The following is a 26,243-nucleotide window of genomic DNA, read 5'->3' as shown; positions in this document are numbered from 1 at the left end:
AGTCAGAAGATCTTAAATAACTTCTACTCATGCACAATAGAGAGCATCCTGACTGGTAACATCACCTCCTGGTTTGGGAATAGCAACGCACACGACCGCAGCAGACTACAGAGAGTGGCCCGTTCAGCCGAACGCACAATTGGAGGTGGACTTCCCACTCTCCAGGACATTTACAACAACACTACACCATATTTTCTATCTATTTATTATCCTTGCATTTAAAAAAAAAGCTTGCATTTGTACTTTATTGTGCTTCACTTTCTACTTTAGGATTGTACTTTAGTTTGTATATTGTATATTTTGTATAGTGTTTGGCCTTCATTCTTTTTGGCCTTTATACTTTTTACTGTATGAAGCACAATCTCAGGGGGCTCATACAGAAACAAGCATTTCACTGTAATGTACATTATATGTGACAAATACATTTTATATAATATATAATGTACAATTTCCCCCACCCCGCCTACCCCCTCACCCAACCTCCTCCAATGTACAATTTAGATTAGAATTGAAAGAAATGGGGGACTGATTGATTGATTGAAAACTTTATTAACAGATTGCAGAATGGGTACAATACAGTACAGCTCAATGACCCTGATGTAAACAAGACGAAAGTCTTTCTCTGGTCTGCATCCCCTTAACAATTGTGTGTATTGAGCTGTACTGTATTGTACCCATTCTGCAATCTGTTAATAAAATGTTCAATCAATCAAAACTTGAACTGCACCGCCTGTCTACTATGGATTAAAATAATGACACACCGACGCATATAGGGAAGAAGCAACACAATGAACAGATGACATCTGATGATAATGCAATAGTAGGTTACACCACCTAGGACGTTGAGTTTGCATCTATACCTAGCAGCTAGCAGCTGTGTCATTACCAGGACAACATGCACTGTTTGTAAACAAACCTCCTGCAAAGTGACGGTAGCAGCACGTGGCCACGCATGCACAGTTATTAAACCTTAAAAAATAACGTTTTAACTTTCACTCTTACCTTGAATTGTACAGCCTATGTTGTATGCTTTAGTTTGTGGTACAAATGTGTTTTATTTTACATTTAGCCTGACGTTACATTATCTGGTTATAGACAGTCTCTTCGCCTTCCGCACTATAACCACGTCATCAGTAAGCGACGTCGGCGACACGGCTGCAGGCTGGCTAACGGGAGAGCTAGCTCGCAAAGACACGTTTACAACAATAAACACAATGGTGAGTTATTATTATAGCACTTTTGTTTTGAGCAAACACAACCAATCGTTGCAATATCCAGATATCCACGGGGTCGAGTTAATGTACAGTTTCTACGTCAAATGTATATACTCTCTTTTCTGGATTATTTTTGTATCACAAACAGTACTGTATTTGTAAATATGGTATGTCATAAATGTATAGATGTAGCAGTACTGTCTATCTGTATGTCATGTGTGTCATAAATGTTATGATGAATTGAAAATGGGGGACCCTGATGTAAACAAGACGAAAGTCTTTCTCTGGTCTGCATCATTGAGCTGTACTGTACTGTACCCATTCTGCAATCTGTTAATAAAGTATTCAATCAATCAATCACGTGGTTGGCTAACGACATTACTTAGCGTGCTGCTCTCTATTACTAAGTTAGACTAATGACATTAGTATTACTCTACTGTTAGCTGATGGAAGTTAGACAATAGGATAACGCTATCTACTGGCTAGCTCCCCCCTCTCTTTCTCTCTCTCTCCTCACAACGTTTGCCTTCCCTTCTTGGCCTCCACCCTCCTCATCGTCATCTGTGTCTTCTTCACAGTCAGCCATATTCAACTTTCAGAGTCTGCTAACGGTCATTCTCCTGCTCATCTGTACCTGTGCATATATCCGTTCCCTGGCCCCAAGCTTACTGGACAAGAACAAGACTGGGTATGTTAACACAACACTCTAATGTTAAAGGTGTGTCGGTTACACCGGTAGGAACCATACGTGTTTGCTCACTGTCAGTGTCGGATCATTTTCTGGAAGTTTCACTGTGGAATGCCCCATGTCACCAATGTATTTCAACCTTATTAGGAGCAGCTGTCATCAGGAGAAGTGTGTTTGGACACACACACACACACACCAGACCAGTATTATTCTTGGTCAGAGTAAACTAGGCCAGAATTGAATGTCCTCTCCTCTCCCCATTTTCCTTTTCTTGTCAGAGAGGCAAAGGCAACAAGCTGTGTGCCACATGGTGCAGAGGGAAATGAAAGGATTACAGAGCAAGGCCATGATTTGAGTTCAGCAAACAAGACACTCCTTCCTAGATAAATTACTTTGAGAGGTGGCCTATTCTAAGGAACACACACGCCTGTTCTGTGAAACAGTGTGTGTGTGTTGGTGTGTGTGTGTGTGTGTGTGTGTGATGCACACGCCATGCACACTCTCATGCACAACAATGTTGTAGTAGTAGTACCTGGGGCACCATAACTTTGGTGTGAGCCGAGCGCTTTGGTGTATTTGTGCACGCATTCTGTCAGGAGGATGCGCATGAGGTTTCAGTGAGGGAGCTACAGTCTGCCAATTACATGCCGATGTTGTGTTTATATTGTTGTTCCATGAAGCATCGGCAGAATAGCTGTTGGATGTCTAATGCCTAATGGTCTAATAAGATGCACTGTATGCAGTACATTAGCCCTGTATCTCTCATTACTCACATTTGGAATTTGAGTTTTCTGAAGCAAAGAGCTTTTAAGGTGAGTGCTGGAAATGAACTGGAATGGGAATTGACTTGAGAAGAGGATTAGTGTCTTTTGTAAGGGCTCCATTGTATTCCCCTCCGTTTGTCTTGGAAAGTAGCGAAGAAGACTCGGGCCTCGGAAGACCCTACTGGCCTACTCACACTTACTAACTCACTACATTAACCCAAGAAGAACCCTTGAACACTGCTAAAGAATCGCAAGCCATTACTGCCCCAGTGGGTTATATTTTCACCCTGCTACACACTCTGCCACATCCCAATCAGTGATGTCAGAGTACCTTTTATTATTTTTCTTTTATATTATCTTTTCCCCCCTCCTTTTTTCCGATTTTTCTCCCATCCCACTGTTAGTCGTTATGCCCCCCCCCTGTTGGTCCGGGAGGCCGGAGACTGTCACATGCTTTCCTCCGACACATGTGCAGCCAGCCTGGCAGCGCAGATTCTCACCGGGAGAGTGTAACGTGTGGAAGGTCACACTACCTCTCTCCAGATCCTACCCTCGCTGTGCAGGCGCCCCGACCGAACTGTAGGGGTCACTGTCCACAACGCCCAGGACCCACCCACGGCTCCCCTCCCCCTAACTCAGCCAAACGAGTTAGTATAGCGATCAGTGTCTGTACCTTCTTTGAGGTGCTATCAAAGGGGAAAAGGAGGCAGTCTGACATCACCGATCTGAAGTGAGGCAGAGGGCTCTGTTTGTGTCGCTGGTGCACGTGCTGACGGAGGTGTGTTGACAATTTGGGTGCAAGGTGAGTTCTTTCCGCTTGGGCATGTTTGTCAATTTCTTAGCTTGGCGAGACCCCGCTTGTGCCGAGATGTGCGGTGTGGTGGAGCCGGGGGAGTGTCGGCACAGATCTGCGAGTGCTGTAAAATTGTTGGTATCCATTTTGGCATAAAATCACACACGCAACCCCCCCCCCCCCTACGCTCGGACCACGTCTAAGCACAGGCGCTGGTGATGATCTGTGCTATTTCCTTGGCGGTAGGCGAAGGCGCACAGGAACATAGAACATAAATTCCAACAAGCCGTTACTAGTAGGGATGTCCGATATTATAATATAATAATAATATCGGCCGATATCGGCATTAAAATGTGATATCAGAAAATATCTGTTTAAAAAAAAAAAAAATGTTTTTACATTTTTAGAACATTTTATTTACCCAGGCAAGCAAGTAAGAACAAATTCTGATTTTATTTATTGTCAAAAGTATGCATAATGTTGTGTTAATTCCACAACAAGAGATATGTAATGTTAATTACCTGAAATTATTCAGTTTTTTGGGGGGGAAACCCTGCATATATCGGTATTGGTTGATATCGGTATCGGAAATTAAGAGTTGGACTATATCGGTATCGGTAAAAAAGTCGATATCGAGCATCCCTAGTTACTAGTATTGATGTTAGACGGTGCCTTTCATCCCACTTTGAAGTCCTTCAACTGAGTGGAGCCTTCTAATCAGTTGATCACAGCAAACTCTGTAAACTTGTTGCTTTACACTTGTGGCTATTTATTGAATTCATGTGTGGATTAGAATCAATCGATACTCATCATTTACACAATGGAAACATACGCGTTCCATAACAGGTATTCAACCTAACATAATCAAATGCAACTGTGTGAGCACAACGAACTATAACAGAAAAGGACACCATGATGACTGAGGAGTGACTAGTCCAGGGGTCAGCAACCTTTACTATCAAAAGAGCCACTTTTCCCCCGTCCCACAAAATAAAATTCTCTGGGAGCCGCACAACCTATTTACCCTTAAAATGAAGATAACAGTGTATAACGTTTTATATATCCCCAAGCATACCCCACATTTAGCATAAAACGCCTGACAATTGCATACCCAAAGTAATTTGCGATTTATTATACTTTATACTTATAGCACACAGTTTGTTGCATTAATGGAATTATAAAGCAACAAAAAGAAAATTTACTTTTTATTGCTGTTTTTACCAGTTATAACTAAGGAAAACCTCAAACTCTTAAGAAGAGGAGAAAAAATACTGGCTGTGAGACCTACTTTTAAATAAAACACAGAACGCACTGGCATCTGTAGACCTACTTTGAAATAAAACCCTGAACTATGCAGCTTTATTTGAGTCCTTCCCTTATTTGTGGAAAATCTATAAAATAAAAAGAGAATTTTTCGTTGTTCGCAAATTTCGCACCACATATCGGGCATACAGGTAAGCCTGCATCGTTAGTCGTGAAAGCAAATTAATCTGTCCACGCTGAATTAAACCCTCTATTTTCCTCAGATTTTCCTTTTTTTGGGTGTATCCATGGTTGGCTTACTGGGGGGTCGGAAACTCAAGATTAGCCACTTGCAGACGGCAGAGAGAGGTGCGGGGTGTGACATACTGTATATTTTAGTTGATGAAATATTGTTGTTGACTAAATATCTTAGTTGATGAAATATTTTTTCATTTCAGTGTCACAGTACGACATCGATCTCCAAAATAATAAAAAAAAAAATATATATATATATATAATTATATGTTAAAAAAAAAAATTGGGCCAGGGAGCCGCAGCTGATTGGCTAAAGAGCCGCATGCGGCCTCGGAGCCGCAGGTTGCCGACCCCTGGAATAGAGTGACGGGCTATAGTCCTACATTGTAGAAATCATATTAAAGGGGACGTGCATTGCTATTCCTTGCACTATTTGGGCAACTTTACACAATTCCTGTGAGTCTATTGAACACATCTGTATGGTTTTTTCCCAAAAATTCATTGTTTTATATTTCTAATTAAGTACTCAAAAGCATAACTTTTCTCCCTTTGGATTTCAGGCTGTGTTGGCCTGGCTCTGCCCATAAGCACTTTGAGTGACAGTCATCCACACAGTCTGCGACTGGCACAGAGAGAGATTGAGGGGGATACTAATTAATTTTGCCGCGGGGGGGGGGGGGCATAATCCCACGGGACAATGCATTGGTAACTTGTTTCAAATGACAATATATACCTCTGTGATTATTATTGTACGGATCGGAATACGGGCGTGCGCGTGGGAGCATGCGCAAAGATATTACAGTGATATGCTAGTGCTCCCGACTGCGAGGGAGAGAGAGAGAGAGAGGCACACACGGAGGCACGGAGCATTTACACACAACCTATAGAATAATTACATTTTGTGATAGGCCAGTCTGTATAGAATAAATACATTTTGTGATAGGCCAGTATGTATAGAATAATTACATTTTGTGATAGGCCAGTATGTATAGAATAATTACATTTTGTGATATGCCAGTCTGTATAGAATAATTACATTTTGTGATAGGCCAGTCTGTATAGAATAATTACATTTTGTGATAGGCCAGTATGTATAGAATAATTACATTTTGGCGGTTGGGTGGCCGAGCGCAGATTGCGTTCGTCACCAACCCCGGAGCTGTGAGCTGGATTCGCCTGTTCGAATCCAGCTCACAGCTCCGGGGTTGTCACCAGCTTGGCTGGCCGTCTGCACTAATACAATTGGCTGTATTAGAGGGTGGGAGAAGCTGGCGGGGTGGGTCCGGGTCGTTGTAAACAGCGACTCCTACAGTTCGGTCGGGGCGCCTGCTAAGCACGTATAGGACCTGAGGGGGATAGTGTGATCCTCCCACACGCTACGCCCTCTCGGTGAGAATCCGCGCTGCCAGGTGAAAAGAAGCGGTGATTGGCTGGACGTGTGTCGGAGGAAGCACGTGGTAGCCTCCACTCTCCCAGATGATCTGACTGTGGGGGGGTAAGTGCGCAGCAACCAGGAAGGGATTGGGAATTGGCATACGACTAACATTGGGATGGGAGAAAATCGGAGGAAAATGGAGGGGGGAAAAGATCAATAAAAAATAATAATAATAATAATAATTACATTTTGTGATAGGCCAGTATGTATAGAATAATTTCCTGCAGGCGGCTGGGTGGCGCAGTGGACATTGCGCTCGTCACCAACACAAGAGACACCGGGTTCGAATCCGGCTGTTGGCGTTGCCTCCGGCTTGGGCCGGCCGTCATACTAACTCAATTGGCAGAGTTAGCGGGTGGGAAGTCGAAGGGTGGTAGTCTGGTCGTTGTGAACAGCGACTCCTACAGGTCGGTTGGGGCGCCTGCACAGCAAAGTCAGGAAAATGGCGGGGGTAGTGTGAGCCTCCCACACGTTACACCTCGCCAAATGAGAGTCCGCGCTGGCAGGTGAAAATATGTGACAGGCTGCCTCCACATGTATCGGAGGGGACATGTGATGCAAGGCTTCTATCCTCCCTACAACCGGCCAGTGGGGGGCATATGCGAGCAACGATCAGGACAGGGGAGGGAGAATTGGCACGAGAGGTAAATTGGGATGGGGAGAAAAATCACAGAAAAAAGGAGGAGAAAAAGTAGATTAAAAAAAAATTATAATTTCCTGCACGCTGCCTCCGATCATTAGGGTCAGGGTTGTACGTTAACTTTTTTTGCACATGGCAGTGGTGCTACAGAGATTGATAGTTTTGTAGCACAGGCTAAAATCTTGTAGCAAGAGTATAAAACGTCTCTACAAACAACCACAAGTAGTGCAGTTCATCACTTAAATAGGTATGTGACTGGCAAAGGACACGAATCTTGCATACAGGGCACACAAAATCCAAACCTTAACAAGAAAGGTTTATTTGCCCATAATGGTAAATTGCAGGGACATAACTGTATGCAAGACATCAATATGTTACGCTTCAAATTAGCAGTGCAAATCTGTTTAAATTTGTCATACAATATTTTTTTATATAAGTTTATAACAACTTTCTTTCCCCTAAAGGCTTTTTTCTTCCTGCACCATATGCTGCATATCTATTTAGGGGACATAGTTATACATGTGTTGTATAATAAATACATACATATACATGACTCAGTAATGTCTTGTTGCCGGTCACAATGACACTGTACCAATACGGGTGCCGCCCCCTTTGGCTTCGTACCGACTCGGTGCTTGCAGAGACAGATTTTGACGTTGCTTTTATTGCTCTCGGACACACACAAGACTCATACAGAGCTCTTACCGGCCCGGGTGAGCCTGCGGGGACGCTGGTTTAACTCCACTAAAGATATAAAATGCTAATAAAAATGTCCAGTTTGCTGCACAATGCCAGCGAGCCCATGTGCTCTGGCTCTGTTTCTCTCAGTCTGTGTGACTCCAGCCCCAGTCTCTCTGTGAAACAGGGAGGTGTAGTGGTTACGCTATTTTTGTTTCCGGCTGGTCCACTTCGCTTGAAATTGTAATGTATTTCTAACTTGACACATTTTCTAAATCGTCTCGTTTTAAAACAAATAAAGCATCAACATTGGCATGGTGTACCTTTCTGTGTGTATTCGTCCACAATCTATAGCTCAACATGAAATGATTGGCAATTAATCGTAAAATAATTACGTATAATTTTAAATTCAACCAAAAATGCTTAAACAATAATAAGTGATAGAAGGGAACTCATTTTGTGCAAAAATGGAAAGCTTGCCAATGTTCATGAAGCAGAATTATTACAATAGCCGATAATACATTTTCCCAATGATAAATCCCTATACGGGTGGACCGCGTGGGAAACTAAAGTGAGTCAGACTGCACCTCCCTATAGGAGAGAGAGTTGGGGGCCAATCTCAATACCCCCTTGGCCCTACCCTTGCGTTTTTGCGCGTGGCCGCATCAGAGACGGGAAGGAACTGAGAGGTAGAACTCCCTGGCTACTTCCGTCACCAGCTCTGGGAAAATAAGCAGACCTGATGGCCTGGGACTCTATGAAATTAACTCGACTGACTGACTGACTCCACAATGTTGCCAGGTCCGGCTTAACTACTTGTACTGAGAAACCTTTACAAATCCTGCATGTGATGCCACTGCCAGAGACACGGAGCAACGGAGACATCACTCTCGCTGGCTACTTCTGTCACCACTTCTGGGATACTAAGCAGACCTGGGACTCTACGAAATTAATGGAGTGAGACATAAATTGATTATGAATGTATTATACCAGTAAAAGCATATAAGCAGGGGAAGGTTATTTGATTGAGCAACAGATTTGCCATGTTTAGGGTCTGAATGTCATTCAGTGGGACTTTTTAAAAAGCGATCTTTGTTATATTTTGGGTGCATACTAGGGATGTCCCGATCCGATCACGTGATCGGGATCGGGGGCCGATCACGTGATTTTCAGAAGATCGGGATAAAAAATAAATTATATTAATCTGGATATATATATATATTTTTATTTTTTATTTATTCAACAAACATGACCATGTTCACGTCTTAAACTCATACTGAGGCCTTAGTTTTGGTTTTAAATTGCATATCATTAATTTATTTATTGTCACACAGAGCAGAAGAATTTTGCCAAAACAAATGCATTTCCTTTGATTTAATTATACATCAAATGATTTATGTCAAGGATGAGGGACATCCACTAGTTGCAGAACTTGCAGTCACCTGATTTTTACAGACGATGGCGCCATTGCTCTCATGAAGCAGCAGGTTGGAGGCAGAGTTTTTAGATTACTCCGGTTGCAATGCCTCGCTTGAATGAAGTTAACTTTTCACCTGGATAACGTCAACATTCAGGGTGAATGGAATGGGAGAAATTGGAATGGGGGGAATTTTCGGTATTCGGTATCGGTAGATCACATGATCGGATCGGGAGCAAAAATATGTGATCGGGACATCCCTAGTGCATACTGATAACTTATTTCACCTTTTTTGACGATTTACAAAAAACTAGGCTAGTTTGGACATCAGATTGAGAAAAGACTATTTACAATATTTGAAATTGACATTCCTGATATTCAAGCGCACGAGTCGGTTTCGCTCATGACGTGAATGCTTGGTTTTGAAGGGCCACTACCCAGCCAAGGGCACTCCCAAAACGAGGGGGAAGGGCCACTACCCAGTCAAGGGCACTCCCAAAACGAGGGGGAAGGCCCACTACCCAGTCCAGGGCACTCCAAGACGAGGGGTCAGGGGGAAGGGCCACTACCCAGTCCAGGGCACTCCAAGACGAGGGGTCAGGGGGAAGGCCCACTACCCAGGCGAGGGCACAATGAGGGGTCAGGGGAAAGGGCCACTACAGTCCAGGGCACTCCAAGACGAGGGGTCAGGGGGAAGGGGATTGGGCCTTAATCGCCCAGACGAGCTGCACCTGTGTAGCCCTCGACCAATAGACCTATCGCTAAGCCACGCCCCCTTTGAAAACTCGGACAAACAAGTTGACTGTGAATGACTGTTGACGATGGCCGCAGGTAGCCCCTTTCCTGACTGTGATGCGTTATCTTTTTCCGTAGCCGCATTTTGTGGAGACGCTCTCTGATTGGCCACTAACGTTTCTGGTGCGCCCAATCGTGTGACGCCTGTTTCTTTCACCGGTTAAGCTTAGGCACTCTTTCGAAGTTGGTTAAGGTTAGAGTTTGTCTTAGAGCAGGGCGATAGAACACCAGCCCTGATTCCAAACTCTAACCAACTTCGAAAGAGTCGCCTAAGCTTAACCAGTGATAAACTAGGCGTTAGGTAGTTTGCTGCTGTTCGACGCGGAAATGGGCAAAGACACAGCTCGTCACGCGATTGGGTGCACATGTCGGTGGCCAATCAGAGAGCCTCAGTCAGTGGCCAATCAGAGAGCGTCTCCGCAAAATGCGGCTACGGAAAGAAAAAAAAACGCGACTGTGATGCAAGCCTTGCTTCACAGTCACGAAAGGGGCTAGGCCGCGGGGGGAGCTTAAGTTCAATTGTCAGATTTACCACAGCAGGTAATAGACCTGTTTTTTAAAGATAACACAAATATTTCATCTAGAAGCAGACAGAGAGGGTTACAATATGCAGTGGAAAAGTACGTTCATGAGATACACATTTACCTTAGACCTCCATGGTGATGCAAGCATTAGCTATATATAACATTAGCTAGCTACTCTCAAGCATTACTTACAGTTGACTTGATTGAAGATTACAAGAACTATGACGATAATCCATGATTACTACTATTGCTGATACATTTGAGTTTAGGCTAGTGGTCCAACGCAGTATACGAGCTCTCTCACTCACCCAGTATACTGAGTGGGTGGGGCATGGCTAAAGTCAGGCAGACATTGGATTTGCATATGTCAAAGCCACTGTGTAGGCCAGTAGCTAGACCCGACAGCATGACAGTGTCAGACTCATTTATGTAACTCTAGTGACAGGCAGGCTACTACATCTATTCAATGAGTAGCATTGGTGGCAAAAGCCAAACTGAACCGCAAACAGAGATCAGTGATCCCCACCTACACTCCTAACAGGTAGTTTCAAAGCACAATAAAAACACAGATACATTTGGTAATAAAGACAAAATGGAGCTCATTCACAGTTTATTGGGGGGAAAAAATGTGCACCGTCATGCAGTTTGATGTGAAAGAATAATAGCCTAGGCACAACATCCAATACATTTCTACAGTGAATAGTTAATACTATGCATAACACAGTTAACCGTAACATGTATCCTTCTGCCTTTAGGAAAGAGTCAGGAATCTGAGGAAATATATAAGGCACTGAGAGGAATGAGAGGCACACCTATAAGCTACATCGTTAACCAGACCCCTATACAGGTAGCAGTAGGTGGAAAGGACTACCCCATTGGTTGTGGCCTTAGCTATCAGGTAATGGTATTCTTGGCTGGAAGTTAGACAGCATGCTCACAACATACCAGATCTGGTTGATGTTTGTCAACCTTATGTTAGGGATCCTCTCTGACACAATTTTTTATTTCTTTATCTTTGATATAGCACGTTCAACATGTGTGCAGCCACTTTCTGTTTGTCAGGCAGACATCTGTAGAGGGCATCTGCCTTTTGGGGTGGGATGTTTATTTCAAGTCCAATTTCTTGTAGGTAATCTTCAATTAAAAATCCTTTATCTACCATAAGCCCACCCCCTTCCTGCAGATAGCCATGTTTAAGCAGATTTTTCATTAGCTTAATAAAGTTGCTCTGCCTAACTATTTCTTTGTCAGACATAGATCCAGTGAAAAGAGTTGAACAAAATATTACAGAACCTCGTGGATCACATGCTATGAGGGATTTCAATGTGTTTGCAGACTTGTAGGTTGAGTAGCTTTGGAAGTTGGGGTTTGAATTTTTAACTCTGTACAGTCTAATATTGCCATCGTTGTAGGAAATTCCTCTCTGTACTTTCCTGGCATTTGTGCCATTATTATGTCTCTATGAGGCCATGCGGGTAATTCCCCTAGAACTGTGAACATGTAGTCCACCCATGCGTTGAACAAAGTACCATCACTTCGTTCATCAATCATAAATCTAAATGCCAAATCTTTTAAATCATGATTTTGTCTCAGTTTCATAAGAACAAGCAAGAGCTGCACATGCAGGGGCATTGTGTTAATTTGCCAATCACTTCTGCTATATGTCAATGGGACTGAAGTTTGCTGTGCTGTTTCACTGCTAGGTATACTAAACACAGTACATAGATTATTGAATTGATCATAAGTGAATCCAGTGGCATATTTGAAATAGGCTGGTACACGGCTGTTCTGCAAGACCTCTGGTGTTAATCTATTTGGTACTTTATTATGTCTCAGAACAGTATTTATACTAGTCAGTGATTCGATTTGTGCTTGTTGATTTCTCAATCGTTCATCTCGCTCCTCTTGTCCACCTTCTTCCATTTGGGGGAGGCTGCTCCACAGGCCGGCAGAAGTGCTTTAAGGGGAAAAGACAGTTAGCAAACGTTAAGTTAGCTAAAAACACCAGCTAACTAGCGAGGAAGAAAAGTCAGACAGCAAATGAATGACGGCAAAGTTGATGTTGATAACACTGTAGCTAGCTAGCTAGGATAACACCAGCTAACGTTAGCTAACTAATAGTTTGGTCTATGTTTCTAATACATGCCGTCAAATATTATGTCTTTATGAATTGACCTTACCTTTGAGCAAACATAAGTGTCCTTGGAAATGGTCTTCACATTCAGTTGTGTATGTGGTCGACGACACAGCAGAATCCACCGCTTGCATTTGCTGAGTTTTCTTTTGGGCTTCGGAAAAGGTACAAAATATACTCCTCCATCCAGTCTTTCAGGGTACCTGGTGTCCGAATTACAGGTACCCCACGCACAGTGTTTCACCATCAGATATTAGCTAGATAATAAACATAGAAACTGAACTCTTCACAGTGGTTTCGATCACAGACGTTTGGTTTGATGCGCCCTACACACGGCTTTTCTGGTGATGTCCGACTTTTCTGCCAGCGGGGATTTTCGCTGTGATATGATTGGACAAATTCTATTTGGGGTGTGGTTTAGCGACAGGTCTATTAACTCACCACTGCTTTGACGACTCACTTCTGACTCCTCCCCTGCAGCCGACCTCTAAAGCCACACCCCTTCCTCTGCAGCCGGCCTCTAAAGCCACACCCCTTCCTCTGCAGTCGACCTCTAAAGCCACACCCCTTCCTCTGCAGCCGGCCTCTAAAGCCACACCCCTTCCTCTGCAGCCGGCCTCTAAAGCCACACCCCTTCCTCTGCAGCCGGCCTCTAAAGCCACACCCCTTCCTCTGCAGCCGGCCTCTAAAGCCACACCCCTTCCTCTGCAGCTGGCCTCTAAAGCCACACCCCTTCCTCTGCAGCCCACCTCTAAAGCCACACCCCTTCCTCTGCAGCCCACCTCTAAAGCCACACCCCTTCCTCTGCAGCCCACCTCTAAAGCCACACCCCTTCCCCTGCAGCCCACCTCTAAAGCCACACCCCTTCCTTTGCAGCCGGCCTCTAAAGCCACACCCCTTCCTCTGCAGCTGGCCTCTAAAGCCACACCCCTTCCTCTGCAGCCCACCTCTAAAGCCACACCCCTTCCTCTGCAGCCCACCTCTAAAGCCACACCCCTTCCTCTGCAGCCCACCTCTAAGGCCACACCCCTTCCTCTGCAGCCCACCTCTAAAGCCACACCCCTTCCTCTGCAGCCCACCTCTAAGGCCACACCCCTTCCTCTGCAGCCCACCTCTAAAGCCACACCCCTTCTCCTCTCACAGACACCAGACGTTTGTAAATACATACAGATACATTAAGAGTTAAAATTGTATAGTAGTGTACATTGGAACCAGTTTCTCAGGAACTTAGGATGTCTTTTTTTTATCATCATTTTTATTGTATTTTGCACAATCAATGCGGGCATGACCACCAGCATTTCACTGTATGCCCTGGTATCTATGTGACAAATAAACCTCTTGATTCTTGATAAATCAGTTAATTTCTTTTTTTAATAAGCCAGAAATAGTCATTTCAATTCATGTTATTAAATCTGTTCATTTAATAACATGAATTGCCCATAGACTCCCTTCATTTTATGGAATTTTTCTTGTAGGTGATTTGGTTTGCACCCTTGTATAAGGCTGCTTCTACTGCATGCTGATAGACCAGCTAAAGTTATGTGATGACGCCAAAAACATTAAACAAACAAACCTCACGGTGGTGTTATAACAAGCATTGAAAATTCAAACGGCCGTATCTCATGAACAATTTTGTTTAACCTTCTACATGTTTGCAGGTCAGTTAAAAAATGTTCTGTTCTTTTCATTTAATGACTCGGCCATAAACGCCTCAACATTTTATGCGGTTTGGCGCGCGAGCTAGTGCTCAAACTTAGCAACACTCAACCAAAGATATCCGTCCCAAGTCCGCCCCCCCAAAAGATAAATACGGAACTACGTCAGAGGAGCCATGGCCAATCACAGCTCCGTGTTGTCAGTGTTGACTGTTACAGTTTTGGCCGGAGCCCTCGGTGTCGCAAACGTCCCACTTTCACGTCTTTAGTATAAATTACACTTTAGAAGACGATGCCAAGCCAGACTGACACGGAAAACATTGGCACAAACGATCCTCATGGGGGCACTATAGCAGCCGCTGAAAATCGCAAAATCCAATGGCAGTATTTCATGAATACAGTAGTGATGTGAAACTGACTACACTTTCCTCCGTGATGAACAATTTTACCTCAAGGACCCATAAAGTCGGCCATATTGGATGTCCTACAGTTTCCCCCTGGGTCTTTGTTCCTGTACCAAACCAAGCATATCTTTAAAAAAAACATCGGTTAAGGAATGCCAGAGATATAGCCATTTCAATTTGCACATGAGTCGCCCCTTGAGTCCCATCCATTTTTTATGGCAATTCTTTCACAAGTTCTTTATTTTTTCCAGTTCATGAGTCATAACATCAATACAAGTGATTTTGCACCCTTTGCACATCCTACTTGCTGCTATATGTGTAACTTTGTGTTCGTTCAATCTATGGAGATCATGAATAACCTGTTAAGCTGTAGGGTCCCCCTGCTGTTCTCGTCATAAATCGATCAATACAGACCGTATTAATTAATGTTGCGTTTCTTTTTCAAATGTAGCCAAGAGTAAAGACCCTAACCCTATCAAAACAGTAGTCAAAGTGTATATATATATTTTTTTATCCACTTTTTCTCCTTATTTTCTATTTCTCCCATCCCAATTTCGTATTATCCAATTCTTCCCTCCCCTGTCTTGAACGTTGCTAGACTATGCATCCCATTGGTCGGCTGTAGTGAGGATAGAAGCCTTGCATCACGTGTCCCCTCCGGTACACGAGGAGGCAGCCTGTCGCATCTTTTCACCGCAGCAGCTCGAACTCTCAGTGGCGAGGAGTAACGCGTGGGAGGCTCACGCTGCCCCCGCTACTTCCTGTTTCCGCCGCACCGGCGTCACCCAACCGACCTGTAGGAGTCGCTGTCCACAACGTCCAATCCCCACCCACCGGCTTTCCCACCCTCTAACACTGCCAATTGTGTTAGTATGAATGACCAGCCAAGCCGGTAGCAACGCCGAGAGCTGGGCTCGAACCCAGCGTATCCTGCGTTAGAGGCGAGCGCCTTGCCCACTGCGCCACTCAGCCGCCATCAAAGTGTATATTTTCAGCACTACGTTTGTTTACTGATGGTTTAAAAATGTTTAGAAAGTAAGAGGGAGGGTCATCAAGGAGAAGCCTCCTATTATCAGTCCACAATGGTGGAACGAACTGCCCACCCCAGTTAGGACAGCCGAAACCCATCCAATCTTTCACACTTCTTCCATTATCTGAAATGAGATTTTTTTTTAATATATATATATATATGTGTGTATGTATGTATGTATATATATATATGACTAACCTTACTGGCATGCGCTTGTCCTAATATACTAACCTACACTGTAGCACTCAACACTTTGATGAACATTGTTACTCAGCTGATAGAGTTGTGCCCTTCCTGATGACTTGTCATACAGAACTTGTAAGTCGCTTTGGATAAAAGCGTCAGCTAAATGACTAAATGTAATGTAAGAGTTTCTCTGAATAATGTGAAATCTCTGCATTGCATCGGAAAAAGGTGAGTAGTCACGCAAGGAAATGACTAAATGTAATGTAAGAGTTTCTCTGAATAATGTGAAATCTCTGCATTGCATCGGAAAAAGGTGAGTAGTCACGCAAGGAAATGACTAAATCAAGATTTAACACTGCCATTGGAAAGAGGTGATGACATGGCCATAATAAGGTCATTTATAAGCCTGACATTATATATTGAAATGCATTATAATTCAAATTGCATGTGTCCGGATGGCAAAATTCAGTACTGTATCTACAAAAAAACGCTGTAAATCATCTTCACTTTATTAATTTGCTTAGATTTTTTGTACACTTGATCTCAATAAGGTGCTGAATGAGCTTCCTCAATTCCTCCAAACCCAATGTTAGCATGGTGTTATTCACTGTCAAAGATGCAAAGAGAAATTATAATTTATATTATCCTTTGTTTCATCACAATTTATTCAAGCATAGTAACAGACACATTCCCTGATGTCCATAGATGCTCCTAGATACCAAGAACATGCTAATTGACCTTGTAGAAGTGGAGCAATCTTCCATTTACTTGGGCATGTGCTTTTAGGCAGATTTTCTGAACATAGGGCTGCAGCTTAACAGGTTAAATATAATAGTATAATTAATAATGTATTCCTGCTACTCCAACCTCACCTGCTAATAATGTATTCCTCCTACTCCACCCGCTAATAATGTATTCCTGCTACTCCACCCGCTAATGATGTATTCCTGCTACTCCAACCTCACCCGCTAATAATGTATTCCTGCTACTCCACCCGCTAAAAATAAATTCCTGCTACTCCACCTGCTAATAATGTATTCCTGCTACTCCACCTGCTAATAATGTATTCCTGCTACTCCACCCGCTAATAATGTATTCCTGCTACTCCACCTGCTAATAATGTATTCCTGCTACTCCACCCGCTAAAAATAAATTCCTGCTACTCCACCCGCTAATAATGTATTCCTGCTACTCCACCCGCTAATAATGTATTCCTGCTACTCCACCCGCTAATAATGTATTCCTGCTACTCCACCCGCTAATAATGTATTCCTGCTACTCCACCCACTAATAATGTATTCCTGCTACTCCACCCGCTAATAATGTATTCCTGCTACTCCACCCACTAATAATGTATTCCTGCTACTCCACCCACTAATAATGTATTCCTGCTACTCCACCTGCTAATAATGTATTCCTGCTACTCCACCCACTAATAATGTATTCCTGCTACTCCACCTGCTAATAATGTATTCCTGCTACTCCACCTGCTAATAATGTATTCCTGCTACTCCACCTGCTAATAATGTATTCCTGCTACTCCACCTGCTAATAATGTATTCCTGCTACTCCACCTGCTAATAATGTATTCCTGCTACTCCACCTGCTAATAATGTATTCCTGCTACTCCACCTGCTAATAATGTATTCCTGCTACTCCACCTGCTAATAATGTATTCCTGCTACTCCACCCGCTAATAATGACTGCATGTCAATGACTACAATAAGTTGGGCACAACACCCACGTGTGCCAATGCTTAGGCCTGTGTGTTCGCGCTCGCAGCATCTAGTTTCATGAAAACGGGGCCCACAGTGTGCAGCAGGGTGAAGATATCAACCACTAGGATGGAGGGAATGGGTTTTAGTTACTCCTTCAAGAAAGAAACGGAAGGGAAGACTAGGGATGGGTACTGTTCACATTTGAACCGGTACGGTACCGGTACCTGTGAATCGATACCGGTACCCAACGGTACCTTTTTTCGGTACTTTAGTCTCTAAAAATGTAATCTGCCTACCTCAGTTGTAAAGAAAATTGTCCAAACTTCAAATAATTTATTATCGTTATTATTTATTTAGAACAATTTGTTAATATATATATTATATATATAATATTGCAGCGAGCGTTGTCTGCATCTAGCTTTGTAAAGTGTAACCACACTTGCGACCGTTTTTCGCTTGCCATTGCCCTGACTGCTTTGTTGTTGAATCAAGTTAAATCCTAGGTACGCATGTATTGTGCGCGTGAACGTGCGGCACACTTCATAGGTTTTGTTTTGCAGTAAACGAAGTCATCGGACTCTTACTTTTTAATTTTTTTTATACCGAAATGTGCCACCGGTGGATCTCGCATGAATCGGTACTCGGTAGTACCGACGTGATTCGGTCGATACCCTTAAAAGTACCGTATTCGGTCCCCATCCCTAGGGAGGATGCAGGAGGAGAAGGTGACGTTATTTGAGGTTCAGACACGCAGACTCCCAGAGCTGGACCATCTTCTCCCCCTCAGCCTCTGAGCAGCTGTGTGATGCAGCTCTTTCTCTTTTATTATCATTATTATTTATTTTTTTATTTTGAGGCTTTTCATAAAACAATCAGACAAATCAACGAAATCAACAAACAGTCAAGACATGTGCAGGAAAAAAAATGGTAATACCGGTAAGCTACCAGTTGTACAAAGTGCTTACAAGTGGTATGCATTAGTTTGATCTCAAATGAGGGCCATGAGACTTTAGCTGGGTGAGTGAGTCATCCTCTTCCCAGCATCATCCAGGTAAGCAAGAAATGGGTCCCAGATAGCAGTGTTTTTATTGAATTGGCTCTCAAGAATGTTGAGTCTTTCCATCTGTCTGACTGACGTCATCTCAGCCGTCCGTACCTGGGAGGAAGGGGGAGACGGTGATTTCCATTCACTCGGAGATGATGGTCGCCAAGAGACCCATCCTAACATGGAGGACTCGTTGCAGGAAAAGCACAGAGTAGTTTGTGGCGAGATGGCAAGTCCAGCTTCCCCCCGGGCTCCTCTCTCTGGGTGAGATGGCAAGTCCAGCTTCCCCCCGGGCTCCTCTCTCTGGGTGAGATGGCAAGTCCAGCTTCCCCCCGGGCTCCTCTCTCTGGGTGAGATGGCAAGTCCAGCTTCCCCCCGGGCTCCTCTCTCTGGGTGAGATGGCAAGTCCAGCTTCCCCCCGGGCTCCTCTCTCTGGGTGAGATGGCAAGTCCAGCTTCCCCCCGGGCTCCTCTCTCTGGGTGAGATGGCAAGTCCAGCTTCCCCCCGGTTCCTCTCGGCCTCGTATCCTACTCGCGTCTCACCCCTGCCCACATTTTGTATTTCAACTGATAACAGTGAAAATAAGTTCTGTAAGAGAAGAGGAGTTCATAGCGAGAGAAGCTCAAGACTGTCCTAGTATGTGGTTTGGAGACGTGAGGCGCTTGTTTGTTCCCCCTCAAATGTATATACCGTACTTTTCGGACTATAAGCCGCGGCTTTTTTCCCCATTTTTCGACCCTGCGGCTTATATAACGGTGCGGCTTATATGAGGACAAAACCCGAAAATCGAAATATTGCTTTTTTTACTGCATTGAAATGTTATTTATCTGTTCCCTTATTTGCTAAACTTAATACAACTTGTAAATGAGTTAATGTTATTTGTCCGACAGTATTGTTTCCCAATGGGAGTCATTCTCTGTAGAGGTGGGAACTTAAAGCTCAATATAAGAACGGCCATGCACCACCACTCACAGAATCGAGAAAGAGCAATCAATCTGTCAATCCTTTCCGTGTCCGGGCCAGGTGAGGTTTCCCGTGTTGAGTCAAATTAAGCCGCAGGCTCCACTCCTTACATATGGTAATTAAACATTAAAACACATGCGGCTTATAGTCCAGTGCGGCTTATATATGTACACATCATTCAATTTAGCTGCTGAGGCTTATAGTCAGGTGCGGCTTATAGTGCGAAAAGTACGGGTACTCTCTTTTTAGACTCCTTTTGTACTCATAAACAGTACTTTATATAGTACAAAAATATGACATCATTATTTTAATTAACCCCCAAAAAGCAGATACTGCACTCTGCTGCACAGTTCCCTTAAATAATTATACAGGTAATGTACAGGCAAAGTGCAGTAACTTCAAATACAATGTTGTTTTCCCTCCAGCTTTCATAACTTAACCTAGCCATTTTATTTGGATCATCATCATTCCAATATATCCAAATTTCATTTTCAAAATGGCTAGGTTAAGTTATGAAAGCTGGAGGGAAAACAACATTGTATTTGAAGTTACTGCACTTTGCCTGTACATTACCTGTATAATTATTTAAGGGAACTGTGCAGCAGAGTGCAGTATCTGCTTTTTGGGGGTTAATTAAAATAATTATGTCATATTTTTGTATGCCTAAAGATTACTTCATTAATACATGTTAAATCTGGGTACTATCATCTATCTACCTATAACACATTTTGGATGGCAAGTCAAAACACTTTAAAGCCATTTTTCACTGTTTGGAAGTTACTGCGGTCTGCCTGGTTTTTGAGTGTGATTTTGTAGTTACTGCAGTTTTTAAAACCCCATATCTCCAAAACTGAGCGACATTAACATCTGAAACTTGGTCACAGGATAAAACATTTATTGACAAGTTCAATTTCACTCATAACTCAATTCTGACTTTTTTTGAGTTACTGCGGTCTGCCTTGACAGGGCAGTACGGTCTACCTGTATGTCATATATGTTATGATGAATTGAAAATGGAGGACCCTGATGTAAACAAGACGAAAGTCTTTCTCTGGTCTGCATCCCCTTAACAATTGTGTGTATTGAGCCGTACTGTATTGTACCCATTCTGCAATCTGTTAATACAATTTTCAATCAATCAATGTTCTCAAGAAGCGACATTTTCCAACACCACTATTGCAGACATAGCCCCTTCAAGCTGTCTGTATAGCAGTCTGTATACAGCTCGGTAGGCTTGCCGGATCGCAGTAGGCTCGCCGGAGCCCTCTGCGTAGAAACGTCCACACTGCCAAGCCAGACCGACACCACACTGTCTGTGTAGCAGCCGCTCAGTGAGAGGGGCGTTCTCGGCCCCGACCACAAAAACACAAACCGCCATCTTTAAATAGCCTCGCGAATACTAAACATTAGCATTCATTATTTGTTTGCAGCGAGAACAAAACAAAGTGCAATAAACAAAAGAAGATACATTCACACAGTGTATTCTGCCTCGTTTATTGATGAAACCAACAGCAACACAATTTACCACCAAGAACAAAGAGTTTAGTCTCCCAAAAAGATCGCAAATTGTGTTAGCTTATGTGCTAATGTGACTGGGATTTCCCATTATAACCATTAGCATTGCGGCTAGCGTACATTACCTAATAAGGCACTGGTTTCATAGCTAGCTTCGATATGTGTCACGGCACCCTATGACGACTAACTACACTGGGGGGGGGGGGGGGTATCAATAGCGAGTCGAGTTGAGTAGGTACCATGCAGGTGAAAAGCGGCATAAATGTACAATGATGCTCTTATGTCCATCTTGTGCTTTCTCATCTCAGTGAGAGGGGCGTTCTCAGCCTCGTCCATCTCTCAGTGAGAGGGGCGTTCTCAGCCCCGTCCATCTCTCAGTGAGAGGGGCGTTCTCAGCCCCGTCCATCTCTCTGTGAGAGGGGCGTTCTCAGCCATGTCCATCTCTCAGTGAGAGGGGCGTTCTCAGCCCCGTCCATCTCTCAGTGAGAGGGGCGTTCTCAGCCCCGTCCATCTCTCAGTGAGAGGGGCGTTCTCAGCCCCGTCCATCTCTCAGTGAGAGGGGCGTTCTCAGCCCCATCCATCTCTCAGTGAGAGGGGCGTTCTCTGCCCCATCCATCTCTCAGTGAGAGGGGCGTTCTCTGCCCCATCCATCTCTCAGTGAGAGGGGCGTTCTCAGGTCCATCTCTCTGTGAGAGGGGCGTTCTCAGGTCCATCTCTCAGTGAGAGGGGCGTTCTCTGCCCCATCCATCTCTCAGTGAGAGGGGCATTCTCAGGTCCATCTCTCAGTGAGAGGGGCGTTCTCAGGTCCACTCTCTCGTTCCCACACTGCTGCTTACCCCGTAGCAGCGCTGCACTAATTGGATTGGCTGAAATTCTGAAAGTAATGAGAGGGTTTGTTTAAAGTTTATTTACAGCTTTCTTCTGCAGTTTAAATCCCTGCCCCTCTCATCTCAATTATTTTGCTCAGGACAGGAAGTAGAATTAACTGTCTTATCCCCCAGATTGTCTCCCATTTTTATTTTCAGACATACACCACACGCACACACACTGGTCCAATTTCCTTTTGCCAGGTCAGATGCAGGCCAGTGTGGACTAATTGGTTGCCTCCAGCATCACTTCACAAAACTAGTGAGCTATGAACTTTAGACTTCCTACTAGTGTAGGCCCTGTGTTGTTGTTGTTTCTTGTGTATGCAAGTGTCAACCCTACAATCTTTAGCTGTCGACTAAAAACACACTGCTTCAATCAATATCTGAAATGAAGGAGGAAAAAATAAAACAAACCTTCGTACCGTCTTCTACTATCATGCACTTTTTAAATCTGCCTTGTCGATTGATTGATTGAAAACTTTATTAACAGATTGCAGAATGGGTACAGTACTGTACATTGTTGGTGGGGTGGGGGGGAGGGGTTGGGTAGGAGTGGGGGGTGGGGGACACTGTACAAGCAAAACTGTACATTGAAATATTGACAACCATACTTGGTCATTTACTGTACATTGGAGGAGGTTGTGTTAGTACATTTACAGGGGCCAGTTTCGAATTGCAGTCTCCCGTAGGTGTTCTTTGAGAGTGGTTTTGAAAGTGGGTAGTGATTCACATTCCTTTACAGCTTTGGGTAGGGCGTTCCACATTGATGTGGCATAATTGCTAACCGTGTTTAATCCCTTGTTTGAGCCGAATCTGGGTTTAACATGATTTGTGGAGCTCCCTCTGGTGTTGTGATCGTGGTATTCACTGACCTTTGGGAAGTATTTTTGACATGTACATGGGTACCTTGGTCGTGTAGTGTATCTTGTAGACCAGGCCCATTGCAAGTTGCTGTACTCTTGTCGTCTACTCAGTACTCAGCCATCCTAGGTTGTCAAAGTGGGCAGGGGTGAGGTGGGTTCTAGGAGTAAGGTCAAGTAGTAGTCTGACCAGTTTGTTTTGAGATGTTTGTAATTTTGTTTTTAGCGCCTTTGAGGTGCTTTGGTACCATGAGGTGCAAGCATAGTCGTAGTACCCTTGAATGAGTGCTCCTGCCAGAGTCTTCAGGGTATTCTTGTTTACCAAAGAGGAGATCCGGTACAAGAATCGAGTTTGTTGGTTGACTTTTTTTTATTACATTGGATGCCATTTTGTCACAGGAAAGATTTGCCTCTAGGATGGAACCCAGGTAGGTAATTTCTTCTTTCCTTGTGACAATATTGTCACCCACTGTAACTGAGAAGAACTGAGAAGAGAAGTCTATATTACTACCTACTATACTATGTCTCTCTATTAGTGTTGTCAAAAATATTGAAGTATCGATACGTACCGATACTGAATATTTAAAACGGTTTCGATACTCATTTCCCGAAATACAGATACTTTCTGCAGTATCGATACCAGCTGGCTTGCTCCCGCAAGTTGTTGACAGACAGACACGCTGCTGTCCTCCTCTTCCTCAGAGACCAACAGACACAAGCTGCTGCAGCCTCCTCCCCCTCACAGACGCGTCAGATCTGGCTTCAGTTTGTAAACAAAGCTATTGGCTAACGTTAGCTAGTCCGTTAGCTCTGGCCGTTAGCTCCGCAAAAAGTGACCTGAAACTCTGGTCAGAAGAGAGCATCATCATTGCGCTACACGGGGGGCGTCCTACACAAACCCGCCATCTTTAAATAGCCTCACGAATACTAAACATTAGCATTCATTATTTGTTTGCAGTGAGAACAAAGTGCAATAAACAAAAAAAATATATACATTAATTAACAGTGTATTATTTCTGCCTCATTTATTGATGAACAACCAACGGCAACACAATTTACCACCAAGAACAAAGAGTTTAGTCTCACAAAAAGATAACTAATTTTGTTAGCTTAGTTATGTGCTAATGTGTGATATTTCCCATTATAACCATTAGCATTGCGGCTAGCGTACATTAGCTAAAAAGGCACTAGTTTCATAGCTAGCTTCGATATGTATGTGTGTCACTATGACGACCAGCTACACTGACGGGGGGGGGGGGGGGGGGGGGAAACAAACAAAGTACCAATAGCGAGTCGAGTAGGTACCATGCAGTGGAAAAGCGGCATAAATGTACAATGATGCTCTTTATGTCCATCTTGTGCTTCTCTCATCAATAACATTGCTTCGCCTCTCCTCAGGTTCCTGGGTCTCTTCTGGAAGTGTGCCAGGATCGGAGAGAGGAAGAGCCCCTGCGTGGCTGTGTGCTGCATCGTCATGGCCGTGTCCATCCTGTTTTCTGAATAACCACCATGCCCACCTCAAACCACCATGGGACTCCCAGCGGAGGATCTGGCCGCAACCCTAACCAACCGCTCTTGCCCTTGACCCTCGACCCCTGGAGCACTTCAGCTGGATCCCAACGGATTAGATATGTTTGTCGTCGTTGCAGGCAGCGTTCATTCAGTTGGTTGAGCTCAACTCGTCCCGTCGTCTCAAAGCCTTAAGAAGTGCGTAGGAACGGGGCAAAGGTTTGCTTTGGACCAAGCGATCCATGTGTGTGGCAGCCTTAACGGGCCGACTCGCCCAACTTGGTGGGGGTGGGGAACACAGTCTGGGACATGCTGTATAATCGTCCACAGAATTTGCCTGGGCTGGTGTTTGGGAGATGGGAGCTGGTCACGAATCAATGGGCTCAGAGTCTCATTCATCCATCCATCCATCCCTCCCTCCCAGAAGCCTTTTGTAAATCCAGGCTGAATCACATCATCAACACACAGCCTCCCGGACCTCTGTGAACACTTGGATTGTTGTCATTTTTGTTATTGTTGTCGTTCGTTTAAGAGCCATTGATGTGGTTATTATTGTCTTAACGTACCTGTAGGCATCGCCCCGTCGGTCCCGTTGCAGCGAGAGCCTAACTGTGTCCATGTGGAGATGAATGGAGCTCGGGAGAGAAAAGCGTTTCTCGGTGAGCCGTGTTTTGTATTTGGTCAACAGAGCTGCAGTATACAAAAAAATTACTCTTTTACAACCCATCTACAGTTGTGCCAATCTTGCCTTGCAGTGAGGCGATGTGCTTTTCTTGTGTTGTGCAAGTGTTCCAGTGAGATCGCTGGATCGTGTGGCAAAAACAATCTGTTACAAATGGCATTTCTAGATCTCTTCTTGATAGGGGTGTAACGGTACACGTATTCGTACCAAAGCATTTCAGTACGGGACCTTCAGTTCAGTACGCGCTGTGTACCGAACGAATACAACAATGTTACGTTAATTTAAAACTTTTTTTCCACAATCTAATGTGTGTAATATATATATTAATTTCATTTATTTTTTTGCAAGTCTATTATTAATTAGAATATAGAATATTCGTTGACAGCCCTACTTAACAGTAACTGCTCACTACGACACCCCCGAGTGGAACATGTAGAGCCACGTTCTGCAAACGTTCCCCCTCTGCACCGAAATGAACCGTGAACCGTGACTTCGAAACCGAGGTACGTACCGAACCGTGGTTTTTGTGTACCGTTACACCCCTACTTCTTGATATTGGCAGGGGGGCTGGGGGGGGGGGGCGGTTGGAGAAGTGCTATTACTCAACTTTTTGAATTGAATAACGGTGTTCACGGCTGTCTCTCAGGAGCTGGGAGTATTTTTGAGCATCTGCGGTTTCCTGTCAATAAAGCCTCACTGAATGATAGCAAACTTGTGTCTCTGGGGAGTCTTTATGTGTTGGATTGCTTACTTCAACGGAGATGATCCTGAGACTTGTTTCATGAGCCCCCGATGACGGCGTACTGCTGTTAAACCAATCAGAAGAGCTCTGACAACACACCGACTCACTACTAGTTAATTAACGGTCAAACTCGCACATGCAGACGGCTCCCAGTATCTTAAGCCAAAGCGTTAGTTGAGAATAATGAGTTCTATTCACTGACTCCGAGGCTGTGATCCCTGCGGACCTCCTGAGAGACTGGCGATAGAGTGGGTCAACAAACCAGCTCTCTCTGGGGCCCGGGTCATTTATTTAGATTGGCAGGTCGGAGACGAGGCTCTCATCTCTGCCTGCGCCAAGTGGCCACATCGGAGGGATAAAGAAGGAGAAGCGGGGTTGTATGCATCCACTTTTAAGTTTTAATATTAATTATGGAACGGGGATTAATAATAATAAATCAAATGTCTATAGCGCCTTTCAGGAAAGCCAAGGTCGATTGGGACGGTG

At 44.0% G+C, this 26,243-nt stretch overlaps 2 protein-coding genes across 2 annotated transcripts in view; one reads left to right on the top strand and one right to left on the bottom strand.

Moving 5' to 3' along the window:
* The window catches only part of xrcc4 (X-ray repair complementing defective repair in Chinese hamster cells 4), a 118,592-nt gene extending 117,483 nt beyond the window's left edge, over positions 1-1,109 (bottom strand). Inside the window, 1 exon segment of the mRNA XM_084325356.1 lies at positions 1,003-1,109. The gene's annotated coding sequence lies outside the window, so the exon portion shown is untranslated.
* Positions 1,110-1,143: 34 nt separating this feature from the next.
* On the top strand, positions 1,144-25,573 carry tmem167a (transmembrane protein 167A). The gene is made up of 3 exons (XM_084324093.1): positions 1,144-1,217; positions 1,793-1,902; positions 24,223-25,573. Exons 1-3 carry the CDS (start codon positions 1,215-1,217, stop codon positions 24,326-24,328), a joined length of 219 nt encoding a protein of 72 aa, XP_084180219.1. The 5' UTR covers positions 1,144-1,214; the 3' UTR covers positions 24,329-25,573.
* Positions 25,574-26,243: the final 670 nt, after the last annotated feature.

The sequence above is a fragment of the Notolepis coatsorum genome (genome assembly GCF_963971535.1).
Source record: "Notolepis coatsorum genome assembly, chromosome: 11".
Classification (NCBI taxonomy): Eukaryota; Metazoa; Chordata; class Actinopteri; order Aulopiformes; family Paralepididae; genus Notolepis; species Notolepis coatsorum.
Note: the sequence above shows the minus strand (reverse complement) of the source record. Positions and strands in the feature narration are given on the sequence as shown.

Bases quoted from the DNA above. Each gene is read 5' to 3' on its own strand.
- tmem167a (XM_084324093.1), top strand. The intron at 1,903-24,222 runs GTATGTTAACAC...GCCTCTCCTCAG, and splicing joins CTGGACAAGAACAAGACTGG to GTTCCTGGGTCTCTTCTGGA.